Source organism: Mytilus edulis, chromosome 9, assembly GCF_963676685.1.
Source record: "Mytilus edulis chromosome 9, xbMytEdul2.2, whole genome shotgun sequence".
Lineage (NCBI taxonomy): Eukaryota > Metazoa > Mollusca > Bivalvia > Mytilida > Mytilidae > Mytilus > Mytilus edulis.
The window spans coordinates 23,827,801-23,849,675 of NC_092352.1; the positions used below are offsets into that span (position 1 = coordinate 23,827,801).

General features: G+C 31.7%; 1 protein-coding gene across 2 annotated transcripts; it reads right to left on the minus strand.

The window, feature by feature from the left end:
• Nucleotides 1-534: 534 nt before the first annotated feature.
• LOC139487857 (uncharacterized) lies at nt 535-20,729 on the minus strand. Of its 2 annotated transcripts, none has more exons than XM_071273025.1 (6): nt 20,660-20,729; nt 11,912-12,089; nt 8,747-8,939; nt 4,772-4,837; nt 2,338-2,487; nt 535-1,734 (listed from the first exon to the last, which is right to left on the minus strand). In XM_071273025.1, exons 1-6 carry the CDS (start codon nt 20,701-20,703, stop codon nt 1,472-1,474), a joined length of 894 nt encoding a protein of 297 aa, XP_071129126.1. In that variant the 5' UTR covers nt 20,704-20,729; the 3' UTR covers nt 535-1,471. The 2 variants fall into 2 exon arrangements, with proteins under 2 accessions (XP_071129126.1, XP_071129127.1); XM_071273026.1 differs by having other exon boundaries at nt 20,593-20,695.
• Nucleotides 20,730-21,875: the final 1,146 nt, after the last annotated feature.

A 21,875-nucleotide genomic window follows, 5' to 3' on the forward strand; every position in this document is an offset into this window, starting at 1 on the left:
GCCTTGAAAGGGGTTCGCTATTCACCGTGTTTCTTGAAATCGGTAAAAAGATCAACGTGCAGGAAACTTTTAATTGTTCGTTCATCGTGAAATGGCAATTTCATTTCGTGTTCTTCAAATTTATAAACATAAATAGAAATAGAAAGCAGACTCGTGCCATTGGATTTTTCTAGGCCTTACATTTCAGGTTTTAGATTAATAATATATGTTAATCGTACCTGTATAAGAACGATTTTTTTGTGGATTGAATCAGTTTATCACATGATTTACCTTCAATGTTGATATTATTTTCCTTTAAACGTAGAGTTCATGCGTTATCCATCCCAAGGTAAGGTGTAAAATTGAAGTTCACATGAATACGGCTTCAATGAGGTAGAATTATTCATTTGCAAGTTAATAATTCATCATCAATATATTTTTTTTAATAATGACAAAATTGGATCATCCTGGCTGCTAAAAGCGTATATTTTTATATATCTCTTAGTTAGAGCCCTTTTATGGCACTAGAAGGTATGAGCTTCAAAGGTCTTCATAAAAAAATTACTTTATTCAGAACTAGCCCTTTTAAAAATGTATTGTTTCATAAATAATAAATCAATACAAAGGAAAATCATTTCTTAAAACATTGCAAAAACTTCATTCTGATTTCTATAGTTGAATTTTCATCAAGTTCGGTTTAAATGACCCGTGGTATCGAATTCCCACACACAATGTTATCACACACTATAGAACATACGTAAAGCAGGGCCAAATAAAAGATTGCAGTAATACCATGTTGAATTATTACAAGCAAATAATACGTTTGTGATGATTTGAGCTTATATTAACAAATTGAACCAAAATGAGAACTGACAGCTGATTGCGAAATTATTTTTTAATATAACACTTTTGTATATTTTTGAATCAAACAAAATGACAGTCATTTTGATTTAAATCGTAGCTAATGGTACTTTGATTATTATGTTAACCTGTCTAAATAAGACTATTTTTTTTAATATCATGAAGATTCCCTTTAAAATTATAATTCTTTGTACAATATGTATTTTTATCATAATATAAATCGTTTTACTGTATTTTATTTTAAACAAACAATAAAAAAAAGTATGCTGCTCATAAAATATAGGTTTTTCAAAACAACAATCCAAAGAGTTTACTGTTAAGGGTTAAGTTTTAAAAACGACCTTTCTTTTCATATTTTGCATTACTGCTCTTTTTTCTTTTCATTGGCACACACCCATCTTCGTGTTTTCCCTGTATCAAATAGTTCTTTAAAAAATCATTTCCGTTTTTCTTGTACCTCTAACTTTTGTTTGAGTGTTGGTCACACTACTTTTAATATCAACAATATCACATGTACAATAAAATAGGTAAAGTTAGATTCTTATTTCTTTGTTTACATATCATATGAGTTGATATGTTTTAAAAAAGAACTTTAAGAATTATAAAAGTAAAAAAAAAAACCTTTAACAATTCATGTCTTTGCAATATACGTACTACCACCTGTTGACGTATCAATAATCATCATCTCATAATTATACTGTCCTTTTGAATTCTTTGTTAAATAAATAAGTATACCGGCACAAACAAAATACATGATAGATCCTAACATACATAACACAGGCGAATAAGGAAATCCTAAATCCATAGCGTCTTCAAGATGTTGCGCACTTAAAACGTTCGTGTACTGTCCATTCATTATTAAATATATGATTACAAAGAGGAAGTTGATTGTACCTGCAAAGCGAAGAAAAACATTTCACTGTATGTACATGTAAATCAGATTATCACGATATTTTTTTTAAAAAATTGCAAAATAAAGTGATTAATTTAATTAATAGATTGCATATCAAAAATAGTTTTAATTACTTTTCGATAGAATAGATTTCATTATTTAGGAAGAGACCAATTTAATTTTGATTGACATGACTGAAACGTTGCCGTGTGTTTTGTACATTGTATGTATGTAATAGTTGGTTTATGATTCTTTATTGTTTCTTTTTAATTTTTTTAATTTTATTTAATGATGTTTCTTTGTCATCCATTTATTGACGCTTACATTTAGATAGACATGCGCGTAGCGATATGGAATTAGATAAATATGCTTACAGCTTTTTGATTTATCAAAAATCATAGGAAGTACTTAAGTATATTGTTTCTAAATTAGTTCTGAAGTACATACAAGAAAACAAATAGAATATAAAATACTTCTACACTATTATTGCAAAATACAGACACAATTAAAAACACGAATAACTAAAAATGTTTGTTTTTTTTGGATAAATGTTTCAAAATTTAGTTTGGATTGTTTCAACTTATTGTGAAAATCCTCTTACTTACCCGAAAGAATTAAGGAGATACTCCCAACAACTCCAAGTCTTTTTCGTGGATACCGCTTACAACTATACACTAAGGTTAAAACCAAGGAGACAAATGACTGTATCAAAGTTAGCGAGCACACAACAACAATAGCTATACACATATTTATCACTGAAAAAGAGAAGCAGAGACAACGTCTTAACACTAAGTTACAGTATCATTATTTATTTACAGTTTTCAGAAAGAGTTGTGGCAGTGAGATAAGGCCAATTTTTCCTAAATTTATTTCAGGGGCTTCATTACCTAAGCTGTATTTGGCAAAAGTTTTAGGAATTTTCGGTTCTCAATGCTCTTCAACTTCGTACTTAATTTGCTTTTGAACTTTTTTTTAGTCTTTTGTAGACGAAATGCGGGTATGGCGCAAACACAAAATTTTAATCCTTTGTATCTGTCAGGAGTTTATATGCTTCAATAAAAGTCACAATATTACATCAACATGTGTGTCCCTTATTGTTTTAAACAACATTTTAGCATATGATATTTTTGTACATGTTACAAGATAAGTAGTGCCTTCAAATGGTGCAGAACTTCATTTTAAGATACCCAGAGCACCTGAGATCCCCCCCCCCCCCCGAGTAGTTCGTGGGGTTCGTGTTGCTAAGTGTTTAATTGTCTATGTTGTGTTGTGTGTTCTATTGTTTGTGTGTCTGGCGTTGTCAGTTTATTTTTGATTTCTAAGTTTGAATGTCCCACTGGTATTTTTCGCGCCTCTTGAAGAAAATTCTAATAGGGCACAGGTTATGCTTCATAAAATGAACAGGAAATTTTGAAAATAAAATATAAATGTGTCACAACGATACGAGTGGTCTCTTACATTTCTTAATAAAAACCCAACTTTAAACAATCTTTATGAGGGGAAATTTTTATACGTACTAAGTCCCAAATTTTGACATCAATAAGCGGAGCAGAACCAAGCGTTAACTCATCATTGTAGACTAACATGCTAAAAGAAGGGCGTTAAGAACAAAATATCAGTAAAACAATACTTTTCTTCAATGTTCAGTCCAAAGCTTCATTCAACGGAGCGGAACCATACATGTCTCTTCAGTGATGCTCGTGGCCAAAATATTTGAAATCAAATACAACAATAACAGTTCATGAACTCGTGATGACGTCCGTAAAAATTCGAAGAAATACATTTCACCACTTTGAACTCTTGGTTCAATAGCATCCTATTAAGAAACCACTCTCTATCAAAGATCATGAAATGAAATGAAAGCTCTGAAGTATCGTATCAACTAGAAAGCCGTGCTTATTATAGGTACATTATTCTTAACTTGTCGCGATAAAGATCAGGGTCGACTACTAAATAATTAAAACATTTGGTGACTGGGTTGATCAAATTCTATCACATATCGTGTTTTTCATGGAAGCACAAAACAGTTCTTTTGATGCAACTGTCATAAAAGTAAGAGGTTTATCGCTATAAAGCCAGGTTCAATCCACCATTTTCTATATTTTAAAATGCCTGTACCAATATAACAGTTGTTGTCCATTCGTTTGAGGTGTTTTATCCTTTGATTTTGCCATTTGATTAGGAACTTTCCGTTTTGAATTTTCCTCGGAGTTCAGTATTTTTGTGATCTAACTTTTTTTTAACCTATATATACCATCGAACTTGAAAATTTTAAATAGGGAATCAATACATACATTACGGTAGACCTCATATCTGGACTTAATTTAGCAAATGACAAAGAGGGTTAGTTGAAAACAATAACTAACAACAAAAGAGACTATTCCAGCTTCCTAATTGTGAACGTTTCAATTATATGTATAGTAACATTCCAGCAGCTCTTGCATACGGAATATATATCTCCCAGTTGACACTATATACCAGGTCTTGTATTTCCTATCATGATTTCCTTGATATTGGGTTGTTGCTCACAAGGACGATTATTTAACTAAGAACACCATGGCGAAGTCGAAATCATCGCTTAGCAAATTTTGCTCTCGCTCCATATTGAATTTACTATCCCCATATATGTCGTATTAGATCATTAGCATACTGTGTAATTTATATAATATTTGCCGTCTCTTATTATTCCATTAGCTCTTGTTTATAATCGAACGAAGAAAGCTATTTTTAAAAACTCAATAAGCCAAAATTGTCAAAATTATGTATGTCGGTGCTCTTACAATGTATATCAAGAGAAAACACATTTTCTTCACCGCTGTACTTCGATCCAAAATTTAGGTATAAGTAACTTTGGTAATTTTCAGGTAAAACATTGAGGTATTTGGAGTTCATTACTTTTTAAATTTTGTTTATTTGATATGAATTGATATGCATACAATAACAATATTACGGACTTGCTTCAAATTATGCTTGTGAAATATTTATGTTATGAATTTACATATACACCAAATATGATGCAATTATAAAATAAAAACTTACTTGACTCTATCGATATATTGATTCCATTTTTGTGCAGTTCCTCCATCATTTGCATAGCTGGTTTACCTAATATAACAGAAATCATACAGCATTAAAGTTTGACAACTGTTTCAAAAGTTTATTACTGCCAAATTCATGCACTGTTTCAGATCAATCCATTTGCAAGACTTGGTTTAAATGGAACATTTTAGGCTATTTGGTTATTTTTTTTTTTTTTTTAGGGCTGACTAGTATTTTTGAGAGGGACAAAATATGTGGTCTACATGTTACGATGCCAAACCCTCCCCAAAACTCATATCAACAACGAATAGACAATTTGTTTACATCATAGATCAATTTATTCGTTCACTTGTGTTGATATGTCTTTTGGTTGACTTAAGCCAGTTCAATTGATATTTCATAGTGTGTCTTTCTATGTTGTGACATTACACTATAGTTTCAAGTAAGGGTGAAGGTTACTACCATTTTAAACATGCAACCCCGTTGCATTCGTTTACACCTGTCATATGTCAGGAACCTGATGTTTAGTGATTGTCATTTGTTGATGTGGTTCATAACTGTTTCTCGTATTTTATATAGATTAGACCGCTGTTTTTCCTGTTGACTTTACACTTGTCATTTTTGGGGCCCTTTATAGTTTGCTGTTTGGTATAGAGTTGTCTTATCGGCACTCATACCACATCTTCTTATATCTATTATAAAAGTTCAACATACTGTGGTCAAAGATGAACAAAGGTTTATCCCCGTAATCACTCAGAGAAGAAACGTAAGTCAGGTCGGCAAGATTTGATATCAATTTGACAATTTCTTAAAATATTATTAAAAACCAAAGAAAAGCAATAACTGAATTTAGCGTAAAAAATGTTGATAGCAACCTTTATTACTCCAATGTCACGATTTTTTTGTCTACCTGCAGACATGGTTTATAATGTTAGAGTTTATCTATGCAAAACATATTTACACAACTGATAAATTAAGAATTTGATTGACTTGACAACTCAACAGATATCCTGTTGAAGTATACAAGGATGAATTTTAATCTTGAAGTAATTATAAGTTTCTTGAATTTCAGTCTTAGTAGAAAAACAAATTATATTTATTGGAACTTCTGTATATATACCGCAATTTTATAACTATTCTAAAGAGCAACATTAGTTTTCTAAATCTGTCAAAAACGCTACGAAACTGAAACAAAAAAGAATATGATAGAATGAAATTCAAAACAGTGTGGCTGTGGCCATTGATTGACACATTAAATTCATCCATTGACTGGGACAATTTAGGTGAACGTTTGTATGTAACGACCACTTCTCACTATGTACTTTTTAAAGACACTTAAACTATGGGGTCACCAAAGGTTCTCAACACCTTAATAAAGTAATTCGAAAAATTAATCAGAAATAACGCGATGTTTTGATTTATATCAATTATATAAATCAAAACATAAAGGTTATACCTGATTAATTTTTCGAATTATTTTATAATAAAAGGCGTTAAGAAACCTTTGGTGACCCCACAGTTTAAATGTCTATCGTAGGTACGTCGTGAACAGTGGTCGTTACAGACAAACGTTCACGTAAATTATCCCAGTCAATGGATGAATTTGATGTGTCAATCAATGGCCACAGCCACACTGTTTTGAATTTCATTCTATGCGCAATTGATACATGACGAATGGTTTGCTGTGCAACTAGCTATAATATAAGTGTTGCTAGTAAACTGTATAGATCCCTATGCTTCTTATTCCGTCAAAAATAAGTATAACACTAGAATACTATAGGAAAGTTAGGATATATCTAGTTTCATGGAGAAAAAACATCTAACTTAGTAAAGCAACGTTTAACCCCGCCTCAATGATGCGCCTGTCCCAAGTAAGGAGCCTCTTGTATGATTTTTAATTTTAGTTTATTGTGTATAATTCGGAGTTTTGTATGACGTCCATTATCACTGAACTAGTATACATTTTGTTAAGGGGCCGACTGAAGGAAGTCTCCGGGTACGGGAGTTTCTCGCTACATTGAAGACCCTTTGGTGTCCTTCGGCTGTTGTCTGCTCTATGGTCGGGTTGTTGTCGCTTTGACACATTCCCCATTTCCATTCTCAATTTTACAGGAAAGAATTCTCTGAAACAGTAGTAAAACGCTCAATTATTAACCATTCTTATAGATAACAAATCTGAAAATTAGGATTTTGTTTACGTATATTCATCACTTTGATTTTTCCTCCACAACCTCAATGGCAACGAACTCTTATTATGACTTTATAACTGATGAAGGTAAATCCAGAAAAGCGCTTCGGACGCATGAAATTATTAAACGTGTTGTTTTCAATTTTTTACAATGTTAATTTGTTAAGATATAGTTTGCTTGTTGGACTTTTTAAAGAAATATTCAAGATTCCCTCGGCAAACCACCCGTGCACGTCTTATGCACTTGGTCAATTATTGGTTGTTTACAGGTTTTGTGCAAGTGTTCTCTTGAAGAATACAAGAACTGTCTTTGGATTTCACATTCAGCTCAGTAGATTAAATCTATATATTGAATAATTCAAAGATGTTTGCTCTTTGCAGTAATTTTCCAGTTTTGATTCGAAATAATTTCGAAGAATTGAGAAAATCATTATCGAAGAGAAATAACTCCGATAAGAAATAGCCTGCACTTTATTGATCTGGTTTCCGAATATCTTCATTCTATATCCAGGTCTGAGAGCAGTGTTGGTTGTTTGACAAGAATGTTTTTCACAAAATAATCGGTCAATAGTCGGGAAAAACAGTCATATGTAACTAATTCCTTCAATAAGAATTCATTTGATGGATTTGAATCCTCTCAGACATTTGTTCATGTATAGCAGCTCCTTATTGTCAAAAGTCAGGATCATGTTATTTAGTGGTTTTCGTTGGTACCTGTAAATCATATTTTTTTTCGGTAATTGTTTTCTACATAAAGTAGGCTGTTGATTTGAACGTTTGAACTTTTTGTCATTACGAAGCCTTTATTTGTGTACTATGCGGTATGGTTTTGGTCATTGTGGAAGGCAGTACGTAGATCTAGAGATGCGACGCTTTGGGTGAAGAGCTATAATAATAAATTATTTTACAATGTTTGTTTCACGTTGTGAAATGGTTGGTCGTTTGATTAGTCGCAGCTTCGATCCAGAAAATTACTGAATGCGATTTATCAAAAAGACTTTTTCTAATCATAAGGCAGAATTACTTAGCCTTCAGAATGAATGTTGATTTGGGGTGATTTGTTTTCAATTTTTTTCCCAAAAAAAGAACGGTAATCGAACACAAACTATTTGGTGGCACAAGTCCTAAAAATAAAATAAAAAAAATATTTGAGGCAACTACTATACTGATGTCTTCGTGGAAATTGTCTAGCTATTTAGTGGTTATGATACAAAATTACAGCATATCGAATGATAATTTAAGAATTAAATGCTTCTATTTGTAATTTTGAGTGATGTACAAGTAGCGTCGATTGAAGCACATTTTATATCAGGCAAAGAAGCGCATCATATTAAAACTGTGCACGATTTTGCAACCTCATATATTTACAAAAAAAAAGAGCATTCAATTTTTACAAGGACATGTATACGCTAAAACTATGAAATTACGAGAAATTTTAAGATTAAATTTTTCTGAGAAATAGTTTGATTTTGGGATTCCTTACCATTGCCTTCGGTCAATCAAAAGTACAGATCCTTATAAATAATGCACGTATTGTAATTAATTCGCTGTTCTATATGTTTGAACTTGTAAATTTATCATTTCGCATCAGTGGTGCTCATTACCAAATAGAGCAATTCAAACAACATCAACATTTGAATTGCATTAAACAGAAATCAAAGCAAAAAAAAAAAAAAAGACTTCAAAAACTGAATAATAAACACCTTGGATTTTTTTTTGCAGAATAACTACAAATAACTGAGATTGAAGTGTGATTTTTTTTTATATTGGTAATTATTGAAAATTACCTGAGATATTATTTCGCATCATAGTTTCCACCAATTCTATGGCATTGCCTGATGATAACATTACACAAATATCAGTAGAAATTGTTCCAAACGTCATCGTCAAGCAGTATCGCATATAAAATGGTCCAAATGTAACTCTTAAATCTTGCATATCAGGTTTCGTTGGATCCTTTTTCATAAGGGCTAATCTTTCCTGAATAATGTAACATTGTATTAACCTATAAAAAGGCTATGAAATGAAATTGAAAATTACCCTTTAAAAGCAGCCGAGTTCATTGGCAGATTTTGTTGTGTTTGCTGCAACTTGTTGTTTCATCTGCGTTTACACGACATCTCCATATATTAGATATTTATTGGTGTCTGTCTGTCAGCATTTTTCTTTTACCCATGGCGATGTCTGTCCTTCGATATCACTTTTTTTTTCAACTACATTATATTTTTGTTCGCCAAATATTCCGTTACATTGTAACTTCTAGAAACCAAGCTTTTTTTATGTATCCTGTTGATGTATATATGTATGTTCACATAATGTACAAATGTTTTTTAAAAGCATTATGTTTTTATTTTTTCAATCGTGTTTTTTTCTTTTTAGTAATTTTTTGGTGGATTAATTGGAATATGATTTTCTCAGTACCACCCTATGTTACTATCAAATAATTTTGCAAAGACAATAACAATCAAAACCAAGGAGTAAACAAAGACTCATAAAACCAAAGGACATTTACATCAACAGTTATAAATTTAGGGAAACGGATTTATAAAAGTTTTTCCAAACTTGTTTCCGAATCCCATATTTGAACTTTATGTAACATTGTAATATTTGTCTTGACATTTTTCATTAATAAATACTGTTTAAACTAACAGTTATAAATAACAAATAAGAAACAACACGGACTCCGCTAAAAACCGGGAGTGAACTTTTCATTCTGTGTCCGAAATCCGAATTGTTCATTTCATTAATACAAAAATATAGTTGGCTTCAAAATAAACCTCGGCTGTCATTTGCTCTTTAGTCGGGTTGTTGTCTATCTGACATATTCAATATTTCGATTCTCAACTTTATTGACCATTGTCAAAGAATGTGGTTTAACTAATATTCCTTCTCTACCAAAATAATTTTCCATACGTAACATTGGTTCTATATCCAAAAAATATTCCATACCTTTTATTGGTTCTGTATCCAAACAATGAATCATATCTTATATTGGTTCTGTAGCCAAACAATGTATCATATCTTTTATTGTTTCTTTAGCTTAACATTGGTTCTTACCTTTTACTGCTTCTGTATCCAAACATTGTATTAATCTTATACCGATTCTGTATTAAAACAATATTTCATACTTTATAGTGTTTTTGTATCCAAACAATGGATCATACATTATATTGGTTCTGTATTTAAATATTGTTTCATACCTTGTATTGGTTCTGTATCTAAGCATTGTATCACATCTTACATTGTTTCTGCATCCATACAATGTTTCATATGTTATATGTGTTTTAGCTTAACATTGGTTCTTACCTTAGATTGCTTCTGTATCCAAACACTGTGTTAAATCTTTATATATCAATTCTGTATTCAAACAATACTTCATACTTTATAGTGTTGCTGTATCCAAACAATATATCATACCTTGTATTGGTTCTGTATTTAAACAATGTATCATATCTTACATTGTTTCTGTATAAAAACAATGTTTTATACTTTATATTGGTTCAGTATCCAAACAATGTTACATGCCTTATATTGGTTCTGTATTTAAACATTGTTTCATACCTTGTATTGGTTCTGTATTTAAACATTGTTGCTTACCTTGTTTTGGTTCTGTATCTGTATTTAAACATTGTTTCATATACTAAATTCGTTCCGTGACCAAACAATGTACCATATCATAAATTGTTTCTGTATCTAAACAATGTATCATACTGTATATTGTTTCGGTATCCTAATATTTGTGTCAAAGATTAAACTGTTTCCGTGACCAATAAGTGTACCATATTTTAAATTGTTTCTGTGACCAAACAATACATCGTACCTTATAATGGTTCTATATCTAAACAATGTAACATACCTTGTAGTTGATCTAAATCCAAACATTGTATCATACCTTATCACTGTATCATAACTCTGGCGTACTAAATTATAAACCTGTTTCGTCCCCGTGGGTATCACCAGCCCAGTTTTTGCCACTTCGCTGTTGACATGAATATCAATTTTGTGGTCATTTTTATAAATTTCCTGTTTACAAAACTTTGAATTTTTCGAAAAACTAAGGATTTTCTTATCCCAGGCATAGATTACCTTATCCGAATTTGGCACAACTTTTTGGAATTTTGGATCCTCAATGCTCTTCAACTTTGTACTTGTTAGGCTTTATAACTATTTTGATCTGAACGTCACTAATGAGTCTTATGTATACGAAACGCGCGTCTGGTGTACTAAATTATAATCCTGTTACCTTTGATAACTAATTAAATTGTTTCTGTGACCAAACAATATATTAGAATCATATTCCAAACAGTGTAGCTGTGGCCATTGATTGACGACCTTAAATTATCCCATTGACTGGGAAAGATTAGGTGAACGTGTGTCTGTAACGACAACTGCTCACTACTTACTTATTATAGAATTTAAACTGTAGGGTCACCAAAGGTTCTTAACGCCTTTAATATTAAAATAACTTGAAAAATTAATCAGGAATAACTTTATGTTTTGGTTTATATTATTGATATAAATCAAAACATCGTGTTATTCCTGATTAGTTTTTCTAATTTCTTTATTTAGGTGTTGAGAACCTTTTGTGATCCCACAGTTTAAGTGTCTTTAACAAGTACATAGTGAGCAGCGGTCGTTACAGACAAACGTTCACATAATCTGCCCCAGTCAATGGGATAATTTAAGGTCGTCAATCAATGGCCACAGCTACACTGTTTTGAATATGATTCTAATTCCTTGACTAATTCTGTATCGAAACAATGATAATTTATTATATTGTTTCGGTATCCAAACATTTGGGTCATACCTTATACTGGTTCTGTATAAAAACAATGTACCATACCTTATACTGGTTTTGTATCGAAACAATGTATCATATTTCATATTGCTTCGGTCTCCAAACATTTGTGTCATACCTTATAATGGTTTTGTACCCAAACAATGTATCATACCTTATATTGTTTCTGCATCCAAACAGGCTGGTTCTTCATCTCCAGCTCCTGCATTTTGTGCATATCAACATCAAGTATCAGCCATCCAGGTGTTGCAAATCCAATAATGACCATCAGAAAACTTGCACTACAAGTCCCTACTATGATCTGTTTTAATATCTTCATTTTGGTTGTAGAACTAACGTGAGCAGAAAACATAAAAAAAAGATATTAAATTTGACTATGACATCCTTTTCAATTATGTGTAGCAAAAAAGAGAATAAGGGAAAACGGATATTTGACACAAAGAAATGTTATTTATATTAAGGTTCTTGCAACTAATAATGTTCTATTCCCATTTTTAACTTTCCTAAAAATTCTTTTGTAGAAAAGTGAATCGTGTCGAAATACAGATTGGTTTGAGAATTGTATATGCTTGTGTATTCTATATGCAGTGAATAAACCCATCATAGATACCAGGGCTAAATTTTGTACATACGCCAGACGCGCGTTTCGTTTACAAAAGACTCATCAGTGACGCTCGAATCCAAAAAAGTTAAAGAGGCCATATGAAGAACGAAGTTGAAGAGCATTGAGGACCAAAATTCCTAAAAGTTTGATTTAGTTTTTCTGTAGCTGGGACATCACGATACTTTAAAGTTATGTCTGTATATGCTTATGTTATTTATACACATTTCAGATTATGTACTAATAACCTATGTGGCTTCCGTTTCATGGTATTTTTTTTTTTATTAAGATGTCCTCTTTATGACGATTTTAGAAACCATTTATATTATGTTGCTGAAACTTTTAATGATAATTTTAATACTTTAGATGATAATCAAAAGTTAGTGTTTTTATTCTCAGATGTAAATATGATACGTGTGTGTGCCAAAACCTGTCATTTGATTTTAAAAAGACGTTGAAATTTTATATATTGTAAATAGTATTTTATTTCATATTGTGTATTATATCTATCCATTTTAATAGTCTCTTATAATTCTGTATAGAATGGCTCTCATTTTATCTAGTGTTCTTTTACAATGTATAAAGATTGATTGTACTTGTTGAGAGATGAGACTTTAATAAAACATTGAATTGAATTGAATTGGTATCTGTATCACTCTTTGGCACAGCGCTTGTTAAAAAACTGTTAAATAAATTTAAAAAAAAACAACGACGGCCCTGAATCATTTCTCTAACACCAGCCGAAAATTAACGTTTCTCAAACTGTTACTATTTATTAAAGTTGCTAATTTACGTTTGATGAATAAAGTATTAGAAACTTTTATCAATATTTCTTTTTTAATTGCTATTTACCGTTTGATGAATATAATTTTAATTGTCATTTCTATTTACATTTGATGAATGTAGTTTTAGAAAATTTTACAATAAACTTAACCTGCTCCAAATCCGACTTCCATCTGCCTGTGATGATCAGGGATCAGATCACAGACGGAAGAGTTAATTTATTATTATATCAACAATTGTTGTACAACTTATATGTATTATGACTTTTATTTACCTGTCAATTGGCGAAAATGTAAACAAAAAATATTGGCGAAAGTGAGAAAAAAAAGTGCAATCTGCATATGATTAATAATAATTAAGACATATTATATATTTTATGCAAATATAACATTTTCATTTCAAATTGTGACCATTCAGTAAATAATCATGATCAGACTAACAAAATACAGAAACAACGATATTAATAAATTGAGATGATGGGTATGTGTCAATAACAACAACCAAACGACACAAATAATCTAAATACAGCTATACAGATCATTTTATATATTGCGCTGTGTATACTATTCGTTCCTAATAGCAATGAAAGATACGTAAAGTATGAAATATTCGGTAGATGATTATTTTTATCAGAATAAAACTCTATAAAACAAAGTGTTTACAGACATTTCTGATATACAGATTAAAAAAATTAAAACTTATTTCATAGTAGTTCTAAATTACTGCCATACCGTTCCCTTTTGCGTTTCTTTAAAGCAATATAAAATTCGTCCAATTAAAAAATCTCGGTACGAACTTTTTTTTTGTGTACACAAAAATTTGATAAAACAAAATGTACACTGACATTTATAAACTACGGGTCATTAACATCAAGGTAAAGCTTTCGACACCCCTATTCAAATAATTAAATTATGCGTGCTGTGAATTTTTTATTATGTCCTACTTGTTCCATGACACCGCAAACGTCTAACCAGTAAGACTAGTATCACTGTTGAAAATATAAAGTTTCAATTTTTTGGTTATATAATACAAGTAAAAATACTATTCTTAGTACATTACTATATGTTCCTTATGTCGTAACTACAATACCCTTCCCTTTTCATGAATGTGACCTATCGAATCAGACTATTTACCGAGTTTGAATTACCATAAGCAACACGACGGGTGCCACATTTGGAGCAGAATCTGCTTACCCTTCCATAGCACCTGAGATCACCTCCAGCTTCTGGTGGGATTCTTGTTGCTTAAACTTTAGTTTTCTGTGTTGACTGTGTCTTGTGTACTATTATTTGTCTGTTTGTCTTTTTATTCTTTAGGCATGGCGTTGTCAGTTTAGTTTCAATCTATGAGTTTGACTGTTCCTCTGATAACGTTTGCCCCCTCTTTTATTAAAATGTTATACAAAACATAAGAAAAAAAAGTAAAACAGACAAAAAGTAAACAGCAAATGATCAGTTTCTTTATATAATTTTCGTAGTTTAAGTAAATACTCTATCTTTAAACTAGAGGCTCTCAAGAGCCTGTGTCGCTCACCTTGGTCTATGTGCATATTAAACAATGGACACAGATAAATTCATGACATAATTGTGTTTTGGTGATGGTTATGTGTTTGTAGATCTTACTTTACTGAACATCCTTGTTGCCACAATTATCTCTATCTATAATGAACTTGGCCCAGTAGTTACAGTGGAAAATATTTTCTAAAAATTTACAAAAATTTATGAAAAATGTTAAAAAATAACTATATAGGGCAATAACTCCTTAAGGGGTCAATTGACTATTTTGGTCATGTTGACTTATTTGTAGATCTTATTTTGCTGAACATTATTGCTGGTTACAGTTTATCTCTATCTATAATAATATTCAAGATAATAACAAAAAACGGCAAAACTTCCTTAAAATTACCAATTCAGGGCAGTAACCTAACAACGAGTTGTCCGATCCCTCTGAAAATTTCAGGGCAGATAGATCTTGACCTGATAAACATTTGATTTGCTCTAAATGTTTCGGTTTTTGAGTAATAAGCCAAAAACTGCGTTTTACCCCTATGTTCTATTTTTAGCCATGGCAGCCATCTTGGTTGGATGGCCGGGTCACCGGACCCATTTTTATAAATTAGATACCCCAAAGATGATTGTGGCCAAATTTGGTTTAATTTGGCCCAGTAGTTTCAGAGGAGAAGATTTTTGTAAAAGATTACTAAGATTTACGAAAAATGGTAAAAAATTGATAATAAAGGGCAATAACTCCTAAAGGGGTCAACTGACCATTTCGGTCGTGTTGACTTATTTGTAAATCTTACTTTGCTGAACATCATTGCTGTTTACAGTTTATCTCTATCTATAATAATATTCAATATAACCAAAAACAGCAAAATTTCCTTAAAATGACCAATTCAGGGGCAGCAACCCAACAACAGGTTGTCCGATTCATCTGAAAATTTCAAGGCAGATAGATCTTGACCTGATAAACAATTTACCCCCCCCCCCCCCCATGTTAGATTTGTTCTAAATGCTTTGGTTTTTGAGTTATAAGCCAAAAACTGCATTTTACCCCTATGTTCTATTTAAAGCCATAGCGGCCATCTTGGTTGGATGGCCAGGTCACCGGACACATTTTTAAACTAGATACCCCAATGATGATTGTGGCCCAGTTTGGTTTAATTTGGCCCAGTAGTTTCAGAGGAGAAGATTTTTGTAAAAGTTAACGACGACGGACGACGACGACGGACGCCGGACGCAAAGTGATGAGAAAAGCCCACTAGGTCCTTCGGGCAAGGTGAGCTAAAAGATTAAATTATAAATTGACTTCATTTATATCATATACATATTGTAATTACTATTTATAAATTCACAGCAACGAGTTAACCAATACCGGCGATAGCCTTAAGTCGGTCATATCTAAAATCGTAATATTTGGGATTACTTTTAAAAAAAAAATGTCTTCAAAAAGTTAAGATTATCCACGCTTAAAAGGGATTTTCAGGTCCTGTGTGCTCTGATCAAACTCTTTAAGGCTACAATGTACAAAAAGGAGGTAATTTTCGGTGATTGTCTGGATCGTGAGTTTAGAAACTTTTTTCATTATTATTCATTAAATTGTAGGCCATCCTTGATGCTCTATTTCATAATTATTGGCTCTTGTTCTATACTTTTAATATTTTAGCACCCCATCATACTCTTGCATTACATTTTATTGCCCATTTTTCTCGAACGGTTTAACTTTTTTTCTGTAATTTTATGCGTACTTTTTTAACCACTAGTATTCTTTATTTTGTAAACTTTATTCAAACCCTCATAAACACATATTAAGCAAACTTTAAATCTTTGATTAGCAATCCTATTGGTTAGTTGGTATCAGTGTATGTAAAGTGCGGATCATAAAATTCCATTTTCACTGTATGTGCCATGCATTTCTGATGTAGAATGGTAAATAAACAGACGAAAAAATTATGATTTTTGAAAAAAATGAAGAAAATAGTTCAAATGTATATGTTTATTAATAAGTAATACAAGTTAGACAAAGTAAGAGATGGGAACGGGTTTTTATCGCGCCGAGAGCCATCTATACGTGAAATATATACCGAAATAGGTGAATATTTAGAACGTTTTACGAACAAATCGTGCAGGTGATTAAAAACTAGCAGGAAAGATGTACTTGCAGAAGAATATTAATTTCAACACAATTATTAATGTTGTATAACGTAGAATAGCTTTTGTTATTCAGTTTGTCCATATTGTATTGAATTCCACTATGATGCTATCTTTATGCGAGTCATGTTTACTGTTGAATAATGATACTTTACCTTCATTTTCACTGTAGAGCGATTCATTAGTACTGTATATGCGGTGAATTTTCACTGTATGAATTTTATTCATATTTATGCATTAAATTCCTAATTCAGCCGACTTGCTCAAACAATAATTAAAGTAAGAAAAGGATTTGATAGTGCTGACTTTGAGATGAAAAGTTTGATTGAACACTCCAATAAATTCAATAGAATTAATATTTATTTAAAATATAACACATCGTAGTCATAATATAACAACATCAAAAGTGGATCATTTAAGAGTTGAAAGTGTTTTAAATTTTATCATTGGATTTCGAGTATGGGTCTATTTACAAAGCAGAAGAATCATGTAATAGACATCAGCATCTTTATTTAAAGTGTAGTTATATTTATCCAATGCAATGACACTTCATCACTGAATACGTACATCTATCATGTCTCTCGAAATAGAATGGAATAATAAGGGATAAAAAACAACAATACTTTTCTAATATTTTTGGATAAATCACTTCTTGACCAATTTCAATGAGGTTTTGAAGTAAGATTTTTGATTTTGGGTCTGGTTTTAAATTGGCCCACAAGGTCCAAAATAAAACTTGATGTTATTTGGTAGGCTAAATCCATACATGATTGTGTATATTATTTTTTTGTGAGGTCCAAACTATCAAGAAATAAATTCGTTTTGATTTCAACAACAATTGAATATTTGGGGTACTTTGGCATGCTGAATCTCATCGCGTTTTTAAATTTGGGATTTTGGTATTTTGGATTTTAAGTTATCGAAATGGTCCACAGTGACTAGTACAAATGGTCTGACATTATAATTTTTTTTTTTATTTCATAAAAAAAGAGTCTAGCTTGAATGTTGTGTTCATACTTACCCGAAACTGTTCAGGGTTCGACCTCTGCGATAGTATCAAGAGTGCTACAACACGTACAACATGTACGGTACCACTGCAACTTTATCAGTTTACATTTTTGACAGAAAAAGTTTGCCCTACACAACTTGACTTGCATTTCACGCTTTGATGACTTTGTATAATTTATATGTCACATGTCGTTTAATTTTTTACAGTAATGAACATGCAAGAAACAATCGAGCTAAAAACTATCTTTCCTTTAGAACATGGATATTGAAGCATAAGGGGAGGCAAGTGAAGATGAATCACAGAAGAAAGAACTAAAGTTAATAAGGAAAGGTCTTCATGCCAATGCACTTATTGCCCTTTCAAGATAAAATGGGTAGCTAGTTTGCACAGGCATAAGAAGATCCACACTAATGAGTTACAAAAATGTGACCAGTGTGCATTAAAATTTTAAGACTTCTCAATGAACATAAAAACTGATAGCATGGAGAAGGCCTAATTTGTACTCATTGTTCCAAACACTTCAAAAGCAGAATTGGGCAGTGGCCGATCCAGAACTTTTTGTAAGGCGGGCCAGATGGCTTACCTAAAGGGGGCGCCCCATCTCACGCTTAATTGTTTCCATATATAATCAACCAAATGTTTCCAGTCCCCCTGGATACGCCTATGCTGGCATGGCTTACCATATGAAGAAAGCAATAGGAACTTTTAATCACATCTGCTCGTTTTGTAGTAAAACATTAAAATGCTTCGCTGACCGCAGAGGTCGAACCCTGAATAGTTGGGGCAAATTTGGACACAATATTAAAGCTTGATACTATCTGAATTTGGATTATGATCAAATTGAAGACGTTATTTAGGTTTCTGACACAAGGTAAATGGGGTCGAAGATCTTACAAATCGTATGCGCAATACTTTCAAAAAGAAAATTTGAAATATAAAAAAATAAAAATAAAAGAGATATGAACCCGTTTAAACCACCAAACGAAATCCCAGTCTTTCCTGTGTGGTATTATAAATACACCTTGCAGTACAATTTTAGAGAGATCCATACACTTAAACACAAGATATTGTCTGGAAACTACAAACATGGTTTTTTTTGCCATTTCTGTTGTCCCTAATTTCTGCATGTTTGGGACAATTATCCCCGAATGTAATCCCAGTCTTCCCTTTGTGATATTGTATCTTGTGGTACAATGCCAAAAACATCCAAAAACTTACACACAAGTAATTTTCCGGAAACTACAAAGTAAACATGATTGTTTGTTGTCCCTTTTTGTTCCTTCATTCCTAAACTGTTAGTACCAATAACCCCAAAAATGAATCATAACCTTCTACTTGTGGTATTGAACACTGTGGTACAATATCAGAGCAATTGAAATTCCTATACAAAACTATATTTATAAGTAATTATCCTGAACTAAAAAATTGCTTCTTTTATGCCCCTTTTCGTAAACGGTTGGAACCATTATTCCCAAATATATCCCAGTATTCCTTTTGTGGTATTGAACCTTCTTTAAGATTTATATAGATCCATTCACTTTAATTGAAGTTGTCCGAAAACCAAATGTGTCTTCGGACGACGCAGACGATGACGACATCATAGCAATATACGAACCAAAAAAAAAAATGTGTTCGTATAAAAACAACACTTTGATGGCCATGTCAACAAGCACCTAAACAACAAGCCCTATAAATTTAAGAAATGCGAGAGGTCATTTTTTTACAATCATAATTTGAAACAACATGCACCAAGAAAACAACAAAAAGTATCAGTGTGATTTGTGTAATCAGGAATTTGAAAACTTTAAAAGACCTAGCGAATCACAAAGCAGGGAAACATGGCAATACAGTTCACACATGTCAATACTGTGGGAAAACGTATAAATGGCCAGCCAGTTTTTATAGACATATACAAGTTATAAAAAGAAATAAATATTAAAGTAATCAAATAAGTTTTTCATTTGTTACAAGTCTAATTATCACATTAATCTACAATGAAAATTCATCGCATCTTCGAAAATTCTACATCAGAAATGAATGCCATACAGTGATAATTTATCGCATCTATAGTGAAAATAGATCGCTTTTAATAATTTGTATTCTATATTATGTTGCTTTCATAACACATATTTGAACTTTAATATTGTTATTTTACATTAAAAAGACACATCATAATAAAAATATGTTAAAATTTAGTTTCAAACCAATTATTTTGGTATTTTCAAAACGTAAACAAATAAAGTTTTCCCATGATCCTTTATTCTACAATGAACATACTCGCATACAACAGTGAAAATGAACTGACTGGATTCGCACTTTATATACACTGGTTGGTATGCAATCATGTTAATAAATACACAACAATGTTAACATACTAGGTAACACATGTCTTACAAACATAATTACATATTAACTTAAATTATTAAGGATCTACCATGCGTTAAAACTTTACAAGTGTTACAGATTTGTCAGAAATTAACTTTGTAAACAAAGTCGTAATGCGAAAAGTTATGCTGAAACTAAGCATTTTCTAACATTTAAATATATTGCGAAATATATTGCGACAGATTATATTCACGCATAAACCTCACAGGCACTTGTCTCAGAAATTGTATTCCCATATACCTTAATATAACACGTGTTATATAAAGGTATATAGGGGGGGGGGGTCTGAGACGAGTGCCTGTAATAAACCTGTACTTGGGACTTATACATTGCGCCACTTATTGTGTTTAATTTGATGTGTTAATGTTTAAATTAGTGTATGATGACCATGTTTACTTAAAACTTACATGTGTTCTGAAATGAATGAAATAACAAATCAATGTGTTAATCCTTACTATAATAGACGATACACACCTACCACAGGTAAATATCAATACCTCACAAGGAAGTAAATTCATTGCATTCGTTACTTCTTAGTATTTACCATTGACTAACGTGTGTGTTATAAATGAGGGGTAAAATCAAAACTTTGAAACCAGTCAATAGTTTTATTAAATATTTTAAAATTAATCAACTGTTTTGTATTTTTTTTTTTAAAGTATTACGATTGAATACTTCAAAAAATCTAATTCAGATTAGAAAACGTGAAGAAGAAAAGAAAACCCAATAATGATACATTTGTACCATAATTATTTTCAGTTCTAGTTTTCACACGTTATCCCTATCGTCCACCTAGCATATAGCCTATTTTATGTATTACTTAAAATTGAGAATGGAAATGGGGAATGTGCCAAAGAGACAACAACCCGACCATAGAAAAAAAAAACCAACAACAATTGTCTCCCGTCTTTCATGTACATCAAACAATTGCCACTGGACGTTTTGCAAACGCACAGCAAACCAACAATAATCAATCCAGTGGAACATATATATATCGAGAAGCAGCAATTAATTGTTAATTATAATAAGTGATACTACAATACCAACGAAGAGTTATTTCAAAAAATGAAAAAAAACAAGAAACCAAGCACCGCACAAAAACCATAAGTCAAAGAAAGACATAAAGCACCATGGCAAAAAGAAATAAAATTAGTTAGGCGGACCATATGTTTACTACGATGATCCCAATATCTTATGGTTGACGAATTAAAGATAGATTTTAATTTTACCACAGCATGTGTTTTTTAACTACCAACATTAAATAAACTTAACAAAGATACCAGGCTTATAGTTTTGTATGCCAGACGCGCGTTCTGTCTACAAAAGAAACCTCATCAGTAACGCTCGAAATCTTGAAAGGTTGAAAGGCAATATAAAGTACGTAGCAGGGGAGCATGAGGATCCATTTCTGAAAATTTTGCCAAATACATCAGGGAATAGATAATCTTTTCCCTCGAGTGGGTATTATGTCTGAAAAAAAGAACAATCGATCAATTTTGTTACTTCTGTCCGTTAAAAAGACTAGTTGAGCAGAGTTATCCATTTTGCTTTGAACTATGAACAAATACATGACAGTACACAGATTGTTGCAAGGATTCTTCAACCGAAGATGTGACATTATTGAATACGGAATGACCTGATCGGATATGACTGTGTAGTGTATATAAGTATTATTAAAATAAATGCCCTC

Coding starts and splice junctions, on each gene's coding strand:
- LOC139487857 (XM_071273025.1), bottom strand. CDS start 20,703: ATGAATTTACTTCCTTGTGAGGTATTGATATTTACCTGTGGTAG. Junction 12,090..20,659: donor TTGATATTTACCTGTGGTAG/GTGTGTATCGTC, acceptor TGCTCACGTTAG/TTCTACAACCAAAATGAAGA. Junction 2,488..4,771: donor CAATATATCGATAGAGTCAA/GTAAGTTTTTAT, acceptor TCTCTTTTTCAG/TGATAAATATGTGTATAGCT.